This window comes from Panthera onca, chromosome B1 (assembly GCF_046562875.1).
Source record: "Panthera onca isolate mPanOnc1 chromosome B1, mPanOnc1 haplotype 2, whole genome shotgun sequence".
Taxonomy (NCBI): domain Eukaryota; kingdom Metazoa; phylum Chordata; class Mammalia; order Carnivora; family Felidae; genus Panthera; species Panthera onca.
This window is the reverse complement of record NC_138342.1, coordinates 171,301,105-171,320,015: the sequence shown is the minus strand read 5'-3', so window position 1 is coordinate 171,320,015 and position 18,911 is coordinate 171,301,105. Positions and strand designations below refer to the sequence as shown.

The 18,911-nt window shown below is 40.3% G+C and overlaps 1 protein-coding gene across 1 annotated transcript in view; it reads right to left on the bottom strand.

Annotated features, from left to right (window-relative positions):
• Window positions 1-5,339: 5,339 nt before the first annotated feature.
• ADAM7 (ADAM metallopeptidase domain 7) overlaps window positions 5,340-18,911 on the bottom strand; it is a 66,149-nt gene continuing 52,577 nt past the window's right edge. Inside the window, exons 17-22 of the mRNA XM_060655772.3 lie at window positions 15,444-15,524; window positions 14,158-14,236; window positions 13,553-13,658; window positions 13,081-13,180; window positions 9,509-9,565; window positions 5,340-5,429 (exon numbers count right to left, since the gene is read on the bottom strand). Coding sequence (XP_060511755.2) covers window positions 5,340-5,429; window positions 9,509-9,565; window positions 13,081-13,180; window positions 13,553-13,658; window positions 14,158-14,236; window positions 15,444-15,524 — 513 coding nt within the window. The remainder of the gene's footprint in view (window positions 5,430-9,508; window positions 9,566-13,080; window positions 13,181-13,552; window positions 13,659-14,157; window positions 14,237-15,443; window positions 15,525-18,911) is intronic.

Sequence of the window (18,911 nt, the reverse complement as noted above, 5' to 3'; positions counted from 1 at the left end):
CAGGGTAACCTGGTTCTATTCCTTGTATTCTTTTCTGGTGAAGGAACAGGTGGAGCTTCATCTACGTGAAACAGAAATGGACAAGCCAGTATCAACGCTTCCATCTACCCCATCCCTGTAAGTCCCTCATCAGTAAGAACGAAGCGATGTGAAGTCCTCCGTTTTCTCTGTTTTCTACCAACTCTGGTCTCTGCAGAGTTTGGTGTCTTCTAATCCGGACAGTCCGCTAGCTTCTCGCCAATCCGCCTTTCATAATTATGACTGTCTTTTTCCCCCTCAAGTACAAATTTGATCATGTCACTGTCACTTAAGTCCCCTAAGTAATTCCCGCTACCTTTAAGATAAACACAGCAGAGTATGTCCTATACAGGCTACCTTTAACCTGCCCTCATATCACACGTTTCTGCACGCATTATAGTTGAGCTATCCTAACTCCTCACCACGAACAGACCTGAAAGACTCTGGTGTGCTTGGCTGGCTGATTGTCCCTGGAATGCTAGCTCTCTGTTTGGCAAAACTTTGTCCATTCGTTAAGCTCTTGATAAAAAGCTTGCCTTTCTGAGAGATTCTCCACTGTACCCAATAGTATACACCTCCTCTCTCTTCTCCTGTCAGTCACATCTGCCGCCTTCTTCGTCCGTGCAGTTCATCACGTGACCTCGAGGCCATCCATTTAGAAGCCTGGGTGCTTTCCTGTGAGGCTTGAGGTCCCTTGGGCAGAGTCTTCTACATCAACTATCTTCAGGCACCTAGAACGATACCTCGGATACAGCAAATGTGCAGTGAGCACCTGTTGAACGATGGAGTAAATGAATAATTAAAGGAACAGAGCCTAAATTGTATCAATCCATATTCGTTATTTATTTTATTACTTTTATGCCATGTTTCCCCCTTTGAGATCTAAGAGTACTATTGGTCTCTGCTTGTCGTTTCGGTTTGTTGGCTTTTCGAAGGGTCCCTGAAGAGTCCTCAGGAGGAGGATTATAGCTTTGGCTGGAAATGGGGTTGTGAGATCCTCCATTTTATCCTGCTGCTTTCTGAGTGTCCCCTCGCTAGAAAACGCAGGGGGACTCAGGGAGCAGTATGACACTGGGTTGGGCTTGGGTCTGATTCTTCATTTCTAAAGGTGGGATATTGAGTAGCACAGTGTCCAGCTGGTGCTATTTTCAGCATGGAAACCTGTTACGCCACCAAGCAGCATGAACAAGATGCAGCAAATCGATTTATTTCTCTCCTGAATTGGTTGGCGGTGCGTCAATATTGAGGTATCCAGTTTGCGCGATGTGCTACCTGGGAGGTTATTTCTTCCTTTCCTCCGCCAGCCTAAAGACGGCAGTAGATAATGATATTTCAAACTATGTCCTTCTGCAGAGAGAGCATCAGACACATTTCTAAGAACGTCAAATTAGTATCCAGCGACTTTCCCTGGTAGACCTGAAGAGGCACACCCCAGAGCCCCATCTCTAGTTTTCTGGGCGTTTTTGTTTTTGTTTTTAAAATGTTACCGTCTCTGGGTAATGAAAGTCAGCTTTTACGTCCAGAGGCTGATGTGGACAACGGGAGAGAAAAGGACTCGTTTAAATACAGGCCGAGAAGGACTTCAAGTGCCAGAGGATTTACCTAAAAGCCGTTGGGTTTTTCGATCCAGTGAATCCACTTTTGAACCCTGCTGGAACGACAGTAGACCTGTGAACATTTTCTCCCCTCTAATCATCGCTTTGGAAACCTGGAGAAGACTGGGAAATGAAACGGACGCCTTGTTCTTTACGACAAAAAACCTAGGCCCACCCACTGCCTTGTGTTGGCCCGCCCCTTTCTAGATCAAAGTGGCCTCTCCCAGGAATAAGCTCCAGTGGCCACCTGTGATGTCACTGTCACCCTGGGGGTATAATAGGTCAGTTTAGAAACTGGAGTGGGTTCGGATCGTGGCTTTGGTCTGAGGCTTATGTGCGGATTTCTGTTTCACCCTTGACCGCTGTGTGGCTGGGCACCTCTTATCCTTACCTTCCTTGTCTGTGAGAGAATACTTTCACAGGGCTTTGCAGTGGGCATCGAATGAGAAATACGGAGAGGTCTAGCGGGTGTGTGGAGTCTGAAAGGTGCGGCGTGGATACTCTCTCCTTCCCCACAGGTTAAATGTGACCACTTGTCTGGTGCATTCTTCATTTGATTAGAACCAGGAAGCCTTCCTCAGAGCGGGTCGGCCCCTTCATTGACTCTTGCCATCCCCTGATCCACCAGCTGCAGCCAAATGTCAATAATTCTTTTGGTTTTCCTGCCCTGCACGCTGACAATGAAGGAAGCAACAGACATCTTTCCCAGGCATGCTAAAGCGAACTAAAACATTGCCCAGGCAGAGCCCTGTTCTACTGAGTAAGACCTCCCAGGACCTGAAGTAGTACAACACAGAAAAGGTTCCGGGATCACAAGCACCCCCCTTGGGACGGGCCAGGAGAAGGGTTAAAGGTGCTAAAGTCTCAGGCGCACCCCCAAATATGGTTCTACCATGATAGCAGCATGGCAGCCAGGGTCGGGCTAAATTGGGGGTGGCCCCTGCCCGGCTTGCCTTGCTGTGTGAATCCGTGCATCCTTGTGGCTGTGGCTGTGGCTGCAAAGATTGGGAAGTTGGTGGGCGGGAAATGGGAATGGGGGCAAGATACATTAGTTTCCCTTGCACCACTGTGAATGTTGGAAGGACCTGTGCTTCCTCCCTCTCAAAATTATGTTACACCTCTCTGGAGGTTGAATCCCTGAGTTGACATTCTGGCTAAGCTCTTTCGTCCACTGTCTCTCTTTTGGCAAATTATTTTACCTTGAGCTTGATTTTCTCAAAGCGTAAAATGACGATAATAACAGTAGTGAACTCCTAGAGTTATTTTAAGTCAAATAAAATACTACATGCGAAGTGCTTAGAAAAATGCCTGACAAATAGTATGTACTCAGTAAATGCTATATTTGCTCTCCTTGCAGCAAATCACTGATATCCTTGAGCAAGCAGCTGTTGGCTTTTGAATTGACTTACCTAAGCTCTAAAGCAACTCCGGTTCAGTTTCTTTCCGGCTAGCACTTCTATGATCCTATGACGACCCCTTTTTACGTACCTTTTGCTCCCGGAGACCCCTGAGGTCTAAAGTTATGTGTATCTTCTTTTCTTAGCGATCAATATCCATTACATATAGTTCCCAATTACAGCTTTTCCTGGAGAAATATACTAATGGATTCTGTCAAGGCCGGGAGACAGCCATTTCCCTTGCATAATGGCTCTCGACTTTCCTAAAAGCCTGAGCTTCCGTCAGAAAGTGATCAGGAAGCGTCCAATAAGCTCAGGAGTCGAATGGATACTTCTCACTCCTTGGTGGTCATTAGTAGGGGGACGTCGATTGTCATGAATGTCCCACCACAAAGTCATAGAAGTCACACAGGCTATGGCTCCTCCTGGTATTTACTAGCCGTTACATATCCCTGGGGAAAGGGGGAGCTCTTCGGGCGTCCCCAGCAGCAGTGGCTAATTTGCTGGTCTTCAAAAAACTAAAATAAATAAACAGATCATATAAAAGCAGAAAGCAAAAACAAAATGATCCCTCCGGCCCTCCCCCAGTAGTTTTCAGGAGATGGGGTCATTTGGAGCTACTGACATGTCAGCTTCAACACCACTAGACTTCAAGACTGAAAGCAAACAGGATTTATCTTCAGAATCTAAAACCCTCATTCAAAGTTTTCAGCCTCGGGTTGCCTGGGTGGCCCGGTCAGGTAAACGTCTGAGTCCAGCTCAGGTCCTGATCTCCTGGTTCCCTGAGCCCCAGCCCTGAGCTGTGCTGACAGCTCAGAGCCTGGAGCCTGCTTTGGATCCTGTGTCTCCCTCTGTCTCTGCCACCCCCGACCCCTGGCACTCTGTCTCTCTCTCTCTCTCTCTCTCTCTCGCAAAAATAAGTAATACACATTAAATTTTTTTTCTTTTCATTCAAAGTTTTCAGGCTGTCCACCCAACTCCCCTTTGCTCAGGGCCTCCGTTTCTGTTTTCCCAACCCAACCCACAACCCTGGCAGAGAAGAAAGGGGTCTGGCAAAATTCTCCCAGAGCTACGTCTTCCGTAACCAGCAACGGACTTGAACAAACTTCTTGGTAAGTTTATTTCAAGTCAGGATTTTGCAGGCCTGGTGTTGTGTGAATTCCCTGGGCGAGTTTCCAGCTCATAGATTTAGATTGTTAGGTGGCCACCTAGTGGTCGTTGTAGAAACTTCATCGATGCGTTGCGCCGTGAGGACTGCCAGGGCCCATGCATGTATTTGTGCCCTAGATCAGGAAGCGATCACTGGTCTTTTAGGATGTGACTTCCCAATTCTAGCACGCCCCAAGAGTGCCTTTAAATTCCGCAACCATTTGGAAGCACCGATGCTTTCTGAGAATGGCAACGTGGTCGTGTGGAGCTGGCCGGTATTTAGAATAGTGGATGCTGTCCTGGGAATGCTGATTTTTGGTTTAGTTTGTGTGGGATCTCCATCACTGCATTCCTGGCAGAACTGACGTGAACGTATACGGGAGATTCCTTCGCACAGTAGTATTTAAATACTATTGCGACAAGTATGAATTCTGATTTACTTTTGAGTGTTTTTTAAAGGCACTTGTACAAACTTAAACTGCAGAATCTATCGCTCACCCTCTGCCCCCTGGGATGTACAGCTGCTGATATGTCTGCTCGGGTTTCGCTTCTTATTTTTGTATTTTTTTTAAATTTTTACTGTTATTATTTTTTTTTATTTACTTTTGAGAGAGAGAGAGAGAGAGAGAGCGCGCGCGCGCGCGCGCGCGCGCACAAGTGGGGGAGGGGCAGAGAGGGAGGGAGACACAGAATCCGAAGCAGGCTCCAGGCTCCGAGCTGTCAGCACAGAGCCCGATGTGGGGATTGAACTCATGAACCGCAAGATCGTGACCCCAGCTGAAGTCGGACGCTTAACCGACTGAGCCACCCAGGCTCCCTTAGTTTTGTATTCTGTATTGTTTTTTTCTATGGGTCGCGCTGGGTCTGCATTGCTCAGGGTTTGGTGATTTGCGCACAGGTTTTGCTCAAACTCAGCACGCTGGTAAAGCCCTGGCCCTCGGCCATTATCTGTGGGTGGATTGGGGAGCACAAAGTTCGCTCCCCTCTTGGATTTTCCTCTCTGTGGTGCTGTCTGGGAACTCACCTCCACCCAAGCCTTTCCCCAGTTGGCCACGGGTTTGCTGAGGGTTCCTCACACCTGCCATGCTGCTCTCATTCCCAGATCCCCCCATCCCATTTCTGGCTGGTCGTCTCCTTGCCCTTCCTGGAACCACCAATTTCTGCCTAACACAGGGCATCTTTATCCTGTCTGCTTCTTAGGTATAGGCCCTATTGCCGACACATCATTTGAACTCATTTGAGTTCTCACTTCCCAACCCAAACCAGCCCACTGTCATTAAAAAATGTAAATGTCAAATTAGATAAAAGGTCTGGGAAGGAGCAATGCACGGAATAGACCCTGAAGCTCAAGCTTTATTAGCTTCTGGATAAATCCACCTCTGTCCAGGGCAGAGGGTACAGGGACCCAGCTACCGAGAGTAACTCAGTACCCCAAAACACAACATCCCAGAGCTGTAACGAGCTCAGTCTTACTTTAGGCAAGTTCCAGCATCAGGAAGGTTCTCTATCTGTGTATGGGGTGGGAAAGCAAGCAGTTCACAGGCTGAGGAGGAAGACAGAGTTCCTTAGCCCATAAGTCCTGCAGGTCTGTTCTTTCACAACAGGAGTTCTGTCTGCAACTGTTGGTTCGAAGGAAAAGACGCAAACTGTCCAAGGTGATAAGAGCCATACATATTAGGGCTATGAAATCATACCTGGCTCCATAACTGGGGATAGGGACAGCACTCCTGCTGGTTCCCTCCAAGGGAACCATGAAATTGCTTCCTAATCTGCAGACAGTATTGGAAAAAGATCCCTAAGAAACATGGCACAGGGTGGCAGCATCTGAAAGAAGCATAGGTCAAGTCTCTAGGGCCTCTGATAAGTAATAAGGGCAAGCACGGAAAATACTCCCTAAAGTAAAAAGGAAGCTTACCCGGCAGAGGGCCACTGGGGTTATTTGAAGAATGGGGGAGCAGACTAGAAGTCCGGAGTGATTATCTAGGCATGAAGCAGCAAAGCAGGAGGACTCAGGTGATGCCAGGCATATTTATAATTTGAGAAAGAGAAGAAAAATTTGCAAAAAAAAAAAAAAAAAAAAAAGAAAGAAAAAGAAAGAAAGAAAGAAGAAAGAAAGAAAGAAAGAAAGATCACTGGAAACTAGTAGTTGGCTGAATGTGGAACCCAAGGCAGAGATGATGGTGAGTCTTTTGGAAGAAATACAAGAGCAAGAAGAAACATAGTGAATCAAGAAGACAAGATATATATATTGTTCAGCAACATATGTATTGTTCAAGCAAGTACAAGTATGTGACTGTCCCTTCGTTTTGGACATCAGAAGACTATTGTTTGCTTTAAGGAGTATATACGACACACAATTTCTTTTTTTCACAAGTTTGCCTAAAACATTTGTCTTTTAAAAATCTTTTCAGGTTCCTATTTAAATTCTAGTCTGTTAATACGTAGTGTAATATTGGTTTCAGGAATAGCATTCAGTGAATTATCACTAATGTACAACATCCAGCGTTCCTCACAACAAGAGCCCTCCTAAATGCCCATCATCCATCTAGCCCACCCGCCTCCCATCCAGCAACCCTCAGTTTGTTCTATATCCTCAAGAGTCATAAAACAGTTAAATTAGCATCTTTTGCTTTCAGTGGGCAATCGTCAACACTCTTTCTCAAATGAGTGGTTTTAATCAGAAAAAACAAACGCTTATGGAATTCTTGCTTAGGTGTGAAATGCTGAGTCCCTGCTGTCCTTTGCTGATCTCACTGTGTCCTCACATCAGCTAGTCAAGTAAAGCAAGAAGAATCTCACCAAGAATAACCAGCTCTCTTCCTTGCTTTATTTATTTATTTATTGAATCATAAAATTCTCATTTAGCACTTGAAAACTTCACCTTAGTATACAAAGAAACAATTGATGCAGCTTTAACCATTAACAAAAAGAAAATAATACAAGAGAAAGTGCTGAGAACATGGGCATAAGACATATCTGACATCATTCCTTGGACAGCCCCACACACCAGAATCAGGGAAGGCTAGGGATGGAAGAGAAATTGCACAGTAATTGCACAAATCTGTGCACTACAAGGATCTCACAAGCACTTAAGGGGAGCCGTGAGTATTTCTTCTCTGCTGGAGTTAATTTTCTGAAATTCTTATAACCCCTCTGATTTCTCTGTCAGGTTTAGAAGGAATTCTAAAAATTTAGGAATTTAAGATGAGATTCTAGGAATTTAACCAGAAGCATCTCATGTCCTCCTTTGCTGCCACAATTTTAAGGTCTATTCTGTAGCGAAGAGGACTATTCTCCTGCCTCCTTCACTGATAAGACATGAGCCAGACAGCCCTCTACCTTTTAATTATTTAGTGGAATCAGATGACTTCCTGCACTGAATTCCTTGGCGTTTCTGCAGGAGAGAACTTCATTGAAACCAGAATTAGTGGCAATCATGTCATATTCCAATTAAGGTTCAGTAGTTTTATGATTCCAAAGAAATAAACTTTTATAAGAAGTGTTTTGCTCCTTAGACTCAGGGGTGTAATTTAATATCCTCAAGGTTAAGAGTCTTTTTTAAAGTAATCAGATTGACATTCTTTAGGAAAATTCTAGAGCAAGGAGACTATTTTGTATTAGTCTATTGTATTAGTATTGTATTAGTTTTGTTATTGTATTATATTGTATTAGTCATTGGAAAAACGCGAAGAATCTTTTTGTAGCATATGTCTACACTACAGGCTGTAAATTCTACAGGTAAAGATTACAGAAAGAAGTTGCTTCTCATCAACATTTTCTGTCTTGATACGAACTTTTGAAAAACTACCAGGAATTTGTGTAGCAAGTATCGAGGGAGGGTTATGAAGATCTTTCATCCAGAATCCTCAGCCTAGCCTTGCACAGCCATTTTGGATATCCAGTTTCAAGCTCTAAATAGAAACAGACGGGTAAAAAGAAGTTATTTTCTCTAAAGTCTACGGCACATTATATTTCAGTTACTCATTGTTATCTGCTAATTACAGCAACTTTCCAGGATTCTGTTGTACTACGCTTGTTCGCATTTTTTCCAGATCTCCTTAGCCATGGCTAATTAAGCAGTCATTATGAAATGAACAAGCCTATCACAAAAGAGAGAAAATCATTTTGTTTTTCATTACAGGACGCCAAACAGTTTTCTTGCATTAAGGCCATCTCTCTCCATTCGTCGGTATGAGACATGTCCATCATTAAGGAGTGGAAGGACCATTAGAAAAGTCCTTCCTTCCCCATTCCAACATAGAAAGTGTGTTGGGCAAGATTTCTTGTGAAGAATGTTTTTTATGGGGGCGGCACCTGGGTGGCTCAGTCAGTTGAGTGCTGACTCTGGATTTGGCTCAGGTCATGATCCCACGATTGGGATTGAGCCCCATGTAGGGCTGTGCACTGAGTGTGGAGCCAGTTTAAGGTTCTCTCCCTCCCTCCCCGCTCCCCTCTCTACGTCTCTCTGAAATGAAAAAAAAAAAAAGATGAAAAAAGAATGTTTTGTGGGGGAAACTTCTGATTAACCCAGGACATTGTAGAAACTCAATAGAAATCGATGAATGGATGAATGAAGGAATGAAAACAGAAACTCTGAAATGTAGCCACAGTGCTCATTTTGTCTCCTTTTGACAAAAATCACAACTTTTTTGATAAATTTTCTAATATAGCCATTGCACTTAAAAAGTGAAATCATCCCTCAGATAGAGTCAGTTATTGATTTAGTAGGTGAAACTTTGATAAAGCAAACATGAAATAACTGTTCCATTAGGAATGATACTTTCTCCGTAATTACCAGTGCTATTTGGTCCTTAAAATTCTTCATGAGAGGGGTGTTTGGGTGACTCAGTCGGTTGAGCATCCCCACTTTGGCTCGGGTCACGATCTCACGGTTTGTGAGTTCGAGCCCCACGTCAGGTTCTGTGCTGACGGCTCAGAGCCTGGAGCCTGCTTCGGATTCTGTGTCTCCTCTCTCTCTCTCTCTCTCTCTCTCTCTCTCTGCCCCTCCCATGTTCACACTCCGTCTCTCTCAAAAATAAATAAACATTTGAAAAAAAATTCTTCATGAGAAACCGTAAGTGTGTATACTCTGGGCAAGAAAAGTCTAAGAAAGAAGTTTTGTTTCTGTTATGTCTAAAATGCCCAAGACTCTGACACTGTTAAATCCTGGCTTGCTCCCATAGTCAGGTTTGAAACTCTCAGACTGAAACATACTCTGTTAAATTGTCTCTTAGAAATTTTAGCACACGGGAGAAAACAATTCCAACCATCTTATTCTTCTGATAAGGACAGAGGGTGTCCCCTCTCCATCAATAGTGGGTGGGGGTACCATCTGTCCCAGGAACCTACCTCTTTGGCACTTTGACTGGGATCTGCGATTCCTCTTGGGTCTTTATTTGCAGATTTCTGGAATACACAAATTGTGCTGTGTCAGGAACTGTACCAGATGTCACACGTAGACACACATACACACAAGCACATCACATGCAGACGGTCTCTTCTTGATCCATGAACAATCTAAGAAAGTTTGTACATTGTTATGGGAGACGATGGGGAGATAGTCCTGATTAGTGAAGCCTTATCCGAAGCCATTTTTTTTTCCTTGTAATCTTTGTGGCGGATCTCTCCAACCATGTATTTGGTAAGAGATTTCCAAACATTTTTCAAGCGCTGGAGTTTCCATTGCGAAAACATCCCTGTTGAAACCCCAGTAAAAACAATTTGTCAAAATGGACGGTACTGGTTGAGTGGGGTATGGGGAGAAATGATCATTCAGCCCCATCCCAACTGGGTGGCACGCTCCGAGATCCTTTTGTGGGAGAGGAGGATTCTGGGGAACCATAGACTGAAAGCTATCTTAATCACACCCTTTTAGCTACTAATATAGACAGCATAATGAGAATTGTTCATTTGAAAAATAGACAGTTGAAAATCTTGGTGCTTTCAGAGCTTTGTTATATTATTTGACTTTTTCAAGGAACCAGCAAATAGTTAAGTGACACTGAAATTATTACTGAAATGGCCACAGACTAGCACAACCCAACAGAAAGGGGGTAAGGGACCGTACCCGTGTGATGTAGTGCGGACTTGAAAAACTGGTTGGAAGTCTCTCCAAGGACTCTGCAGTTCTTTGCTAGGAAAAAGAGATACTATTATCCTTGCAATTAAGTGTTCTGGCAAGTATGACCATTTTCTAAGCCTGCACAATAAATTTTCTAGCTATCTCTAGAAAACACCTAGTAAATGTACAAATATCAAAACACATGGGGAAATATTCTTCCCTAAGTTATTCTCTTATACTGAAGAAGTCTAAGAACTCACAAAACAAACTTACATTGGAGAAGAGTGGGAGTTTCTTTATGTATTATAGTAAGAATTGACCAAGGCAGATCTTTTAGCATCCGAATGTAAAGTCAATTTCTGAATGTTTGAAATTCCATAACCAGCTATATTCTTGTTTGTATATGAAAACACAATAGGTTCTTGTGCACAGATTCATATCTTAAAATCTTAAAGAGGTTAGAGTGGGAGAGAGCCAAAGCATAAGAGACTCTTAAAAACTGAGAACAAACTGAGGGTTGATGGGGGGTGGGAGGGAGGGGAGGGGGGGTGCTGGGTATTGAGGAGGGCACCTTTTGGGATGAGCCCTGGGTGTTGTATGGAAACCAATTTGACAATAAATTTCGTATATTGAAAAAAAATCTTACTAAATTCACTTTTTTTACTATAGGATTTATTTATTTATTCGTTTTGAGAGAGAGAGAGAGAGCGAGCGAGCGCACTAGTGGGGGAGGGGCAGAGACAGATGGAGAGAGAGAATCCCAAGCAGGCTCCATGCTGCCAGCACAGAGCACAATATGGGGCTCTATCTCACAAACTGTGAGATCATGACCTAAGCTGAAATCAAGAGTCAGGTGCTTAACCAACTGAGCCACCCAGGCACCCCTAGTATAGGATTTTTTATAGGTGATAGTGTCTTCAGCAAATCAAAAGGGTTTACTCTTTTTCTCTCTAATTTTTTTTTTTTTTTGCCTTATTGTAATGGCTATAGTCTCAAGTAAAATGTTCAATAGAAGTGGTGGGAGTGGACATCATTGCTGTGTTCCTGTTGTTATAGAAAAGGTATTCAGTTTTTTTAACCATAAATATATCAGCTATAGGTTTTTTGGTAGATACTTTCACCAGGTTCAGAAAGTTCCCTTATGTTCCTAATTTACTGAGTTTTATCAGGAACACAGACTACATCTTTTCCAAATGCTTTTCCTACATCTATTGAGATGGCCATATAATTTTACTTTTTGCCAAATGATACCGTGGATTAGCTTGATTAGTCTGTTAATGTTAAATTTTCCTTACGTTCCTAGGATAACCCTCATTTGGTCACAATACCATATCCTTTTTATGCATTGTGAAATTCAATTTGCTAAAATTTAGTACTTATGCACTTATATTTATTAGAAATATTGGCAAACAGTTTTCTGTGTTATAATGCTTTTCTCTAGAAGGATAACAGAAAAATACTGTCCTTGTTAAAAGAGTTGGGAAGTATCCATTCTTTCCCATTTTTTGGAAGAGTTTATGTAGAATTGGTAATATTTCATCTTTATATGTTTGGTAGAATTCACCCATTATTATTATTATTATTTGTAGAAAGTTTTTTTACTACAAATTCAATTTTTCTCTTAAATATGGAGATATTTCGGTAATCTATTTCTTCATGAGTAAGCTTTGGTGATTTGAAACTTTCAAAAAGTTTACTATTGAATTACACTGTCAAATATATATATGTTAAAATAATAATTTTTCAAATTAATCTCCATATTCAAAATATTGCCAATTTAATAAGGAACATTACTCTTCTGGGATGTCACCTTTATGATTCCGGATAGTCATTTTGACTCTCGTACTGTTTTCTCTTCGTGTGACTGGAAGTTTATAAGATTTATTAATTTCTGGAAAACAGCTTTTGCTTTTATTGTCTTCCTACAGGATTTTGTTTTGTTTTGTTTTTAGTTTCATTGGTGACCAATATTTATCGTTTTCCTGTCCTCTATTGGCATGGAGTTTTATTTGCTTTTCTTTTTTTAGTTTCCTAAAATGAAAGCTGATGTCATTGATCTGATACCTTTCTTCTTTTCTAGCATAAGTATTTAGTGCTATAAACTCTCCTTTACTGGTTTCACTACTTCCCACAAATTTTGGTAGGTATTGTTTCATTTTCCTTTAGTTTAAAGTGTTTTCCATTTTCCCTATTGATTTTTTATTTGACCCAGGTGTTCTTTAGAATTTATTATCTAATTTTCATTTGGAGATTTTTTTCCAATAGTTTTCTGTTACTGATTTTTTAAAAAATTTTTTTTGACGTTTTATTTATTTTTGAGACAGGGAGAGACAGAGTATGAACAGGGGAGGGTCAGAGAGAAGGAGACACGGAATCTGAAACAGGCTCCAGGCTCTAAGCTGTCAACACAGAGCCCAACGTGGGGGTCGAACTCACGGACCGCGAGATCATGACCTGAGCCGAAGTCGGCCGCGTAACCGACTGAGCCACCCAGGCGCCCCTGTTACTGATTTTTAATAAAGTTTTGTTTTGGTGACATTGTGTATGACTCCCATTCTTTTAAATTTACTGACTTGTTTTATGCCCCAAAATATAGTTTACGTTTGTAAATTTTTCTGATAGTGCACAAATCAGTATTTTATTTAACTCTTAGATTCTGCTGTGAAATAGTGTCTTCCTTTGCTTATGTCCTGCCATTTTTTCCTTCCCCACATGTAGACCAAAGGCTTCATTGGTGTGGAATCACGTTAAACTGTTCTTTAGCACCTCCCATATCACTTAGCTTAGGGCTAGTTCTACTTCGAATACACATGCAACTACTTTTTAAATCAGTCAGCTGTTGCAAGTGACATTGGCTTACGTGGAGGGGATGAATGTCGGGAAAGATGGGCTCAGTCCTTGTCTGCTGCTCATCACCAAAGTATCCTTTATTCTCCACTCCCAGTGTCTCTCTCGGTGGGCTGTCAAGAGGAAGTTGAATATTGACATAAGCTACGGGGTATGCCTGTGGTTAATATTTAATCATCTAGGAGATTTCTAAACGATTGATACTCAGGTTGCACCCTATAACAATTTAATCGGAGGGAGAAACTAAAAAATTCTTGTATTCTTGTAAAAAATCTCTATGATTCCAATGTGTAGCAAAACTTTGGGAACCATCGGGATAAGGGTTTGGAGATGAGAACATAAATATGTAAAAGCTTGATTTACTGTTACTCTTACTTCGTCTTCAGGAAGAGGCTTAGACTTCTCCCCCAGGGAATATCGTCTACAGTGACAGAGCTTATATATCGTTAGTAGTGGTCCCATTTCACTAGACAGAAAATACATACCTCTGGATTTGCTTCAGCTTAATACATTTTTGGTAACGAATTAATAATGCGACAACCCCTACACCAATAATCACCAGGACAAGCACAACAACCAGGATGGATATATCTGCAACATTGAAAAACATAAGCTTTAGCCAGGACATCAACCTTAGGACAAGGGAGTATTAACTGAGCTATTACAATCCAGCTTCTCCCTTACTTAAAGGACTTTAATGTCCCCTTCCTCCATTTTTTAAAAATATAAAGTAAAAGACCAAAACATTATACAAATTATCATGCGTATTAACAACTGACACTCAACCTGAGAGTCCGTTATGTTTAAGAACAACAATCGGCAGGAAATGTGTTGACTGTTAGTTGTTAATTGACTATAAAAAGGCCTTGTTGTGTTACAGTTTCTTAGAAGATCCTATCCAAATATAAGTAGAAGAAGATACATTAATTGAAACAGCAATTGTGGTATACTCAAATTTAGGTGTTTCAATATGCAAAATAGTAAAAAGACCATACAAATCCACACAACATATACGTATTAGACTTGGGAAATAAGGAAAACAAGCTTTCTCACTGTCTAGGCTTTTGATATTATATTCTAGAATGCTCACTGGTAGCATTTAAGTTTTCTCCCCAGTCCACATGTTCCTGTTCTTCCTCACACTGGCACTGAAGTTCAGGGCCATCCACCTGGAAGAATAGTTAATCATATAATTTTATCAGGTTATATGTGTGTTTTGTACCTCGCTTAGCTTGGTGCTGGTTCTACATCACACACACACACACACACGCACACACACGCACACGCACACACACTTTTACTGATTAATTAACTAAACTGCATATCAAAATCACATTGGAAACAAATAAATAAATGAAATTACAAGAAGCAGCAACTTTTGAAGGTGGCCTTTGGACAAGAGAATGATTCTAACAAATTCAAAACCAGATGAATTAGATGGCTTTACTTATCTTTCTAGAAGACATGAGTGTTATTAAAAGAAGAGCCCTGTTAGAGTTAGACATATCATAGCCACACAGCTGGCTCTAACTAGCCTTAGTAATAACGAGATAACGTTAATATGAGAAAAAAGAGTGGTGCAATGTTTTCTTCTTCAAAGACCATTGTGTAATGATTAAGGATATGCACTCTTTCTGTACTTATATTTCAGCTTTTCCTTCAACACAACATCATGTGACTTATTCTCCACCTGTAATATTGGGCATAAGAATAGTACTCGCTTTTGAGGCTGTTATGAAGTGTTTAAAATGTAATATATGTAAAGTACTTGGAAGGGTACCTGATACATATACAACTTATATATAAGTGTTACTGATTAATTACACTAAGGAAAAATGTTACCCACAAATGCAAACTGCTAGGTACTGGTAGTATCAGGTAGTGTTTAGTAATTAGATATATTTATATATATATATGTGTGTATATATACATTTACATATACATATATGTATATACATATACATATACATACATATACATATACATATATACATATACATATATACAATTTTTGTTATTTGGTCAAAAGCTTTTGATTAATGTTGACATTGTTATAATTTTACTATAAGTGGCATTATGATAGATCCTTTAGGTTTCAACTTCATATGTACATAAGTTCCTAGGTTTCTAGATTACCAGTCCAATGATAAAACTATATACTTGTAATATTGGCAATATCTATAAGTCATACCTGGTTTGGATCTTTAGATCAATTTTATGGATGATACATGAAAACATGGATCCCAAATGTGTATTTTATTTAAAAATCAACACTCATACACACACACACGCACACACACACACACGCTCAGGAATGAAGTTGTATGTAAACAAATGACTGGCAAGACATTAATTTAAAAAGGAGCCAAATCTTACAGCATTTTCACTGCACAGAGACAAGCAATTGGTTGAATTGTAGACCTTTTCGAGTTTCACACATTCACCATTGCTGCACACCTGGGAATAAAGTTACCAATACGAATTAATGACTTGCTCTTAGAATTTACATGATTTTTTTTGTATTATAAAAAAAAAACACATGTAGAATCTTCTGTAGAAGAAATCCTCCATAAATGTTTGATGAGATATTTGAAATTAATGTAGCGTACAATCAAACACTGTTATATACAAACTCACCATTAAAATGCCTGAATCCTTACTAATTCTTCAAATGTTAACCTAGCAAAGATTCTACAGTTGTAAGTGCAACAATTTATGTTATTATTTCTATCAAGTGTTCTTTTTCTGTTTTTTTAAAGTGTATTTGTTCTTTTTATTTATTTTGAGAGAGAGAGGCAGAGAGAGAGGGAGAGAGAAAGAATCCCAAGCAGACCGCATGCTCAGCGCACACCTGGACCTGGGGCTTGATTCCATGTCGGCAAGATCATGACCTGAGCCAAAATCAAGAGTCAGATGATGAACCGACTGAGCCACCCAGGCATCCTGCAAGTTTTCTTTTGGTTCAATAAGATCCATGCTTGCTATACTACCGTTGTCAACTGTGCATTTGGTTGTTTTTAATATCAATGAATCTTCTTATTTATGCTTATTAACTTTGTTTCCCATTTTGCTTGTTACTTTTTTGTACATGTTATAACGAAATTATTGTTGTTTTTGTTGCTTATAATTATTGCCTGGCTTATCTTAGCCCATTTTTTAAATTTTTTCTTTTTGAAAAATTTTGTTACCTTTATTTTTGAGAGACAGAGAGAGACAGAGCACAAGTGGGGGAGGGGCAGAGAGAGAGGGAGACCCAGAATCCGAAGCAGGCTCCAGGCTCTGAGCCATCAGCACAGAGCCTGAGGCAGAGCTTGAACTCACGAACTGTGAGATCATGACCTGAGCTGAAGTCGGACGCTCAGCTGACTGAGCCACCCAGGCGCCCTGCCCAATTTTTAAGTTTTTAACTGTTATTTTTATATTTACCTATTTGTTTTATCTTTATGTTTTTAATGCTTATTTATTTATTTTGAGAGACAGAGAGAGTATGTGAGTGGGGGCGTGGGGGGCAGGCAGAGAGAGAGAGAGAGAGAGAGAGAGAGAGAGAGAATCCCAAATAGGCTCCACACCGTCAGTGCAGAGCGGATTCGGGGCTCAATCCCACAAACCATGAGATCATGACCTGAGCCAAAATCAAGAGTCAGATGCTTAACTGACTGAGCCACCCAGTCGCTCCGATTTTTGCCTATTTCTTTTAAAAAACACGTATCAGGAAATGTTTTTCCAACTCTATTGAGGTATAACTGGCAAATAAAAATTGTATATATTTCAAGTGCATATTGTAATGATTTTATATACAATGTATACATTGTGAAATGATTACCAAAAACAATGAACACATCCATCCCCTCAAATAGTTACTTTTGTGTGTGTGTTGAGAACACTTAAAATTTTACCCCCTTAGAAAATTTTAAGTATACATTACTGTATCATTAACTATAGCCACCTTCTACATTAAACCTTCAGAATTTACTGATAACAGAAAATTCGTATGCTTTGACCAACATCTCCCCATTTTCCCCACCTGGCAACCATCATTCTACTCTCTGCTTTTGTGACTTTGACTTCTTTAGCTTCCACACGTAAGTGAAATCGTACAGAATTTGTGTCTCTGTGTCAGGCTTTATCTTGCTTAGCATACATGAAAAGTCTTCCAAGTTTATCCAGGTGGCTGAAACTGACAGAATTTCCCTCTTTTTCAAAGCTAAATAATATTCCATTATATATATTCCATAATTATGTAGTATATATTATTGTGATACTTTATATGCATATCACATTTTCACTATCCATTTTCCTGTTAAAGGGCATTTAAATTGTTTCCATATCTTGGCTACTGTAAATAATGGTGCAATGAAATTAGGAGTGCAGATATCTCTTCAAGATCCTGATTTCAGTTTCTTCGGTTATGTGCCCAAAGTGAGGGTGCTGGATCATAGCATAGTTCTATTTTTAATTTTTGGAGGAACCGCTATACTGTTTCTATAATGTCTGTACCAGTCTACATTCCCACCAATAGTGCACAAGGGTTTCCTTTTTTCCACAGCCTCACCAACATTTTTTATTTGTTGTCTTTTTAAAATGTTTTTTTTAACATTTTATTTATTTTTTTGAGACAGGGAGAGACTGAGCATGAACAGGGGAGGGGCAGAGAGAGAGGGAGACACAGAATCTGAAGCAGGCTCCGGGCTCTGAGCTGTCAGCACAGAGCCCGACGCGGGGCCCGAACCCACGGACCGCGAGATCATGACCTGAGCCGAAGTCGGCCGCTTAACCGACTGAGCCACCCAGGCGGCCCTGTTGTCTTTTTGAGAATAGCCATCCAAACAGGTGTGGGGTGACATCTCTTAGTGGCTTTGATTCACTTTTCCTTGAAGATTAATGATGTTGAACTCTTTTTCATTTCCTTGTTGGTCATTTGCATATCTTCTTTGGAAAAAGTGTCCATTTAGGTCCTTTGCCTTTTTTTTTAATTGGACTGTTGAGGTTTTTTGCTCTTCAGCTGTATGAATTAGTTAAAGCTTTTGTATATTAACTCTATCAGATATATGGTTTGGAGATCTTTTCTTCCATTCCATTGGTTGCCTTTTTCCTTTTCTTGATTGTGTCCTTTGCTGAAGAAATGTTTTACTTTGATACAGCCCCCCTTATTTATTTTTGCTTTTTTGTCTGTGTCACATACAAAACAAAACAAAACAAAAATCATCACAAAGACCAATGACAAGGAGATTTTCTCCTATGTTTTCTTCTAGGTGCTTTACTGTTTCATACCTTAAAGGATCTTGAGTTCATTTTGGTTCATGGTGTAAGTTAAGAATCCGGTTTCATTCTTTTGCATGTGTAGTATTCCCAGAACCATTTATTCAAAAGACTATCCTTTCCCCATTGTGTATTGTTGGTGCTTTGCCAATGATTAGTTGACCATATACACATAAATTTATTTCTGGTATCTCTGTTCAATTCCATTGGCCTATATGTGCATGTTTTAAATGTCAGTTCCATGCTGTTTTTATTACTGTATAGCTTTGTAATATTGTTTGATATAAGGAAGTGTGACGCCTCCAGCTTTGTTCCTTTTTGCTCAAGATTGCTTTGGTGATTCAAGATCTTTTGTCGTTCCTACATATTTTTGGATCGTCTTTAATAATTTTCAGTCTATGGACTTTTCACTTCTTGGTTAAATTCACTCCTAAACATTTTTATTGTTTTTGATGCTATTATAAATGGGGTTGTTGTTTCTTTTAATTTCTCTTACAGATAGGTTTTTTTTCCTTTAGTGTATAGAAATGCGACTAATTTTTCTATGTTGTTCTTTATCATGCAACTTTACTGAATTCACTTATA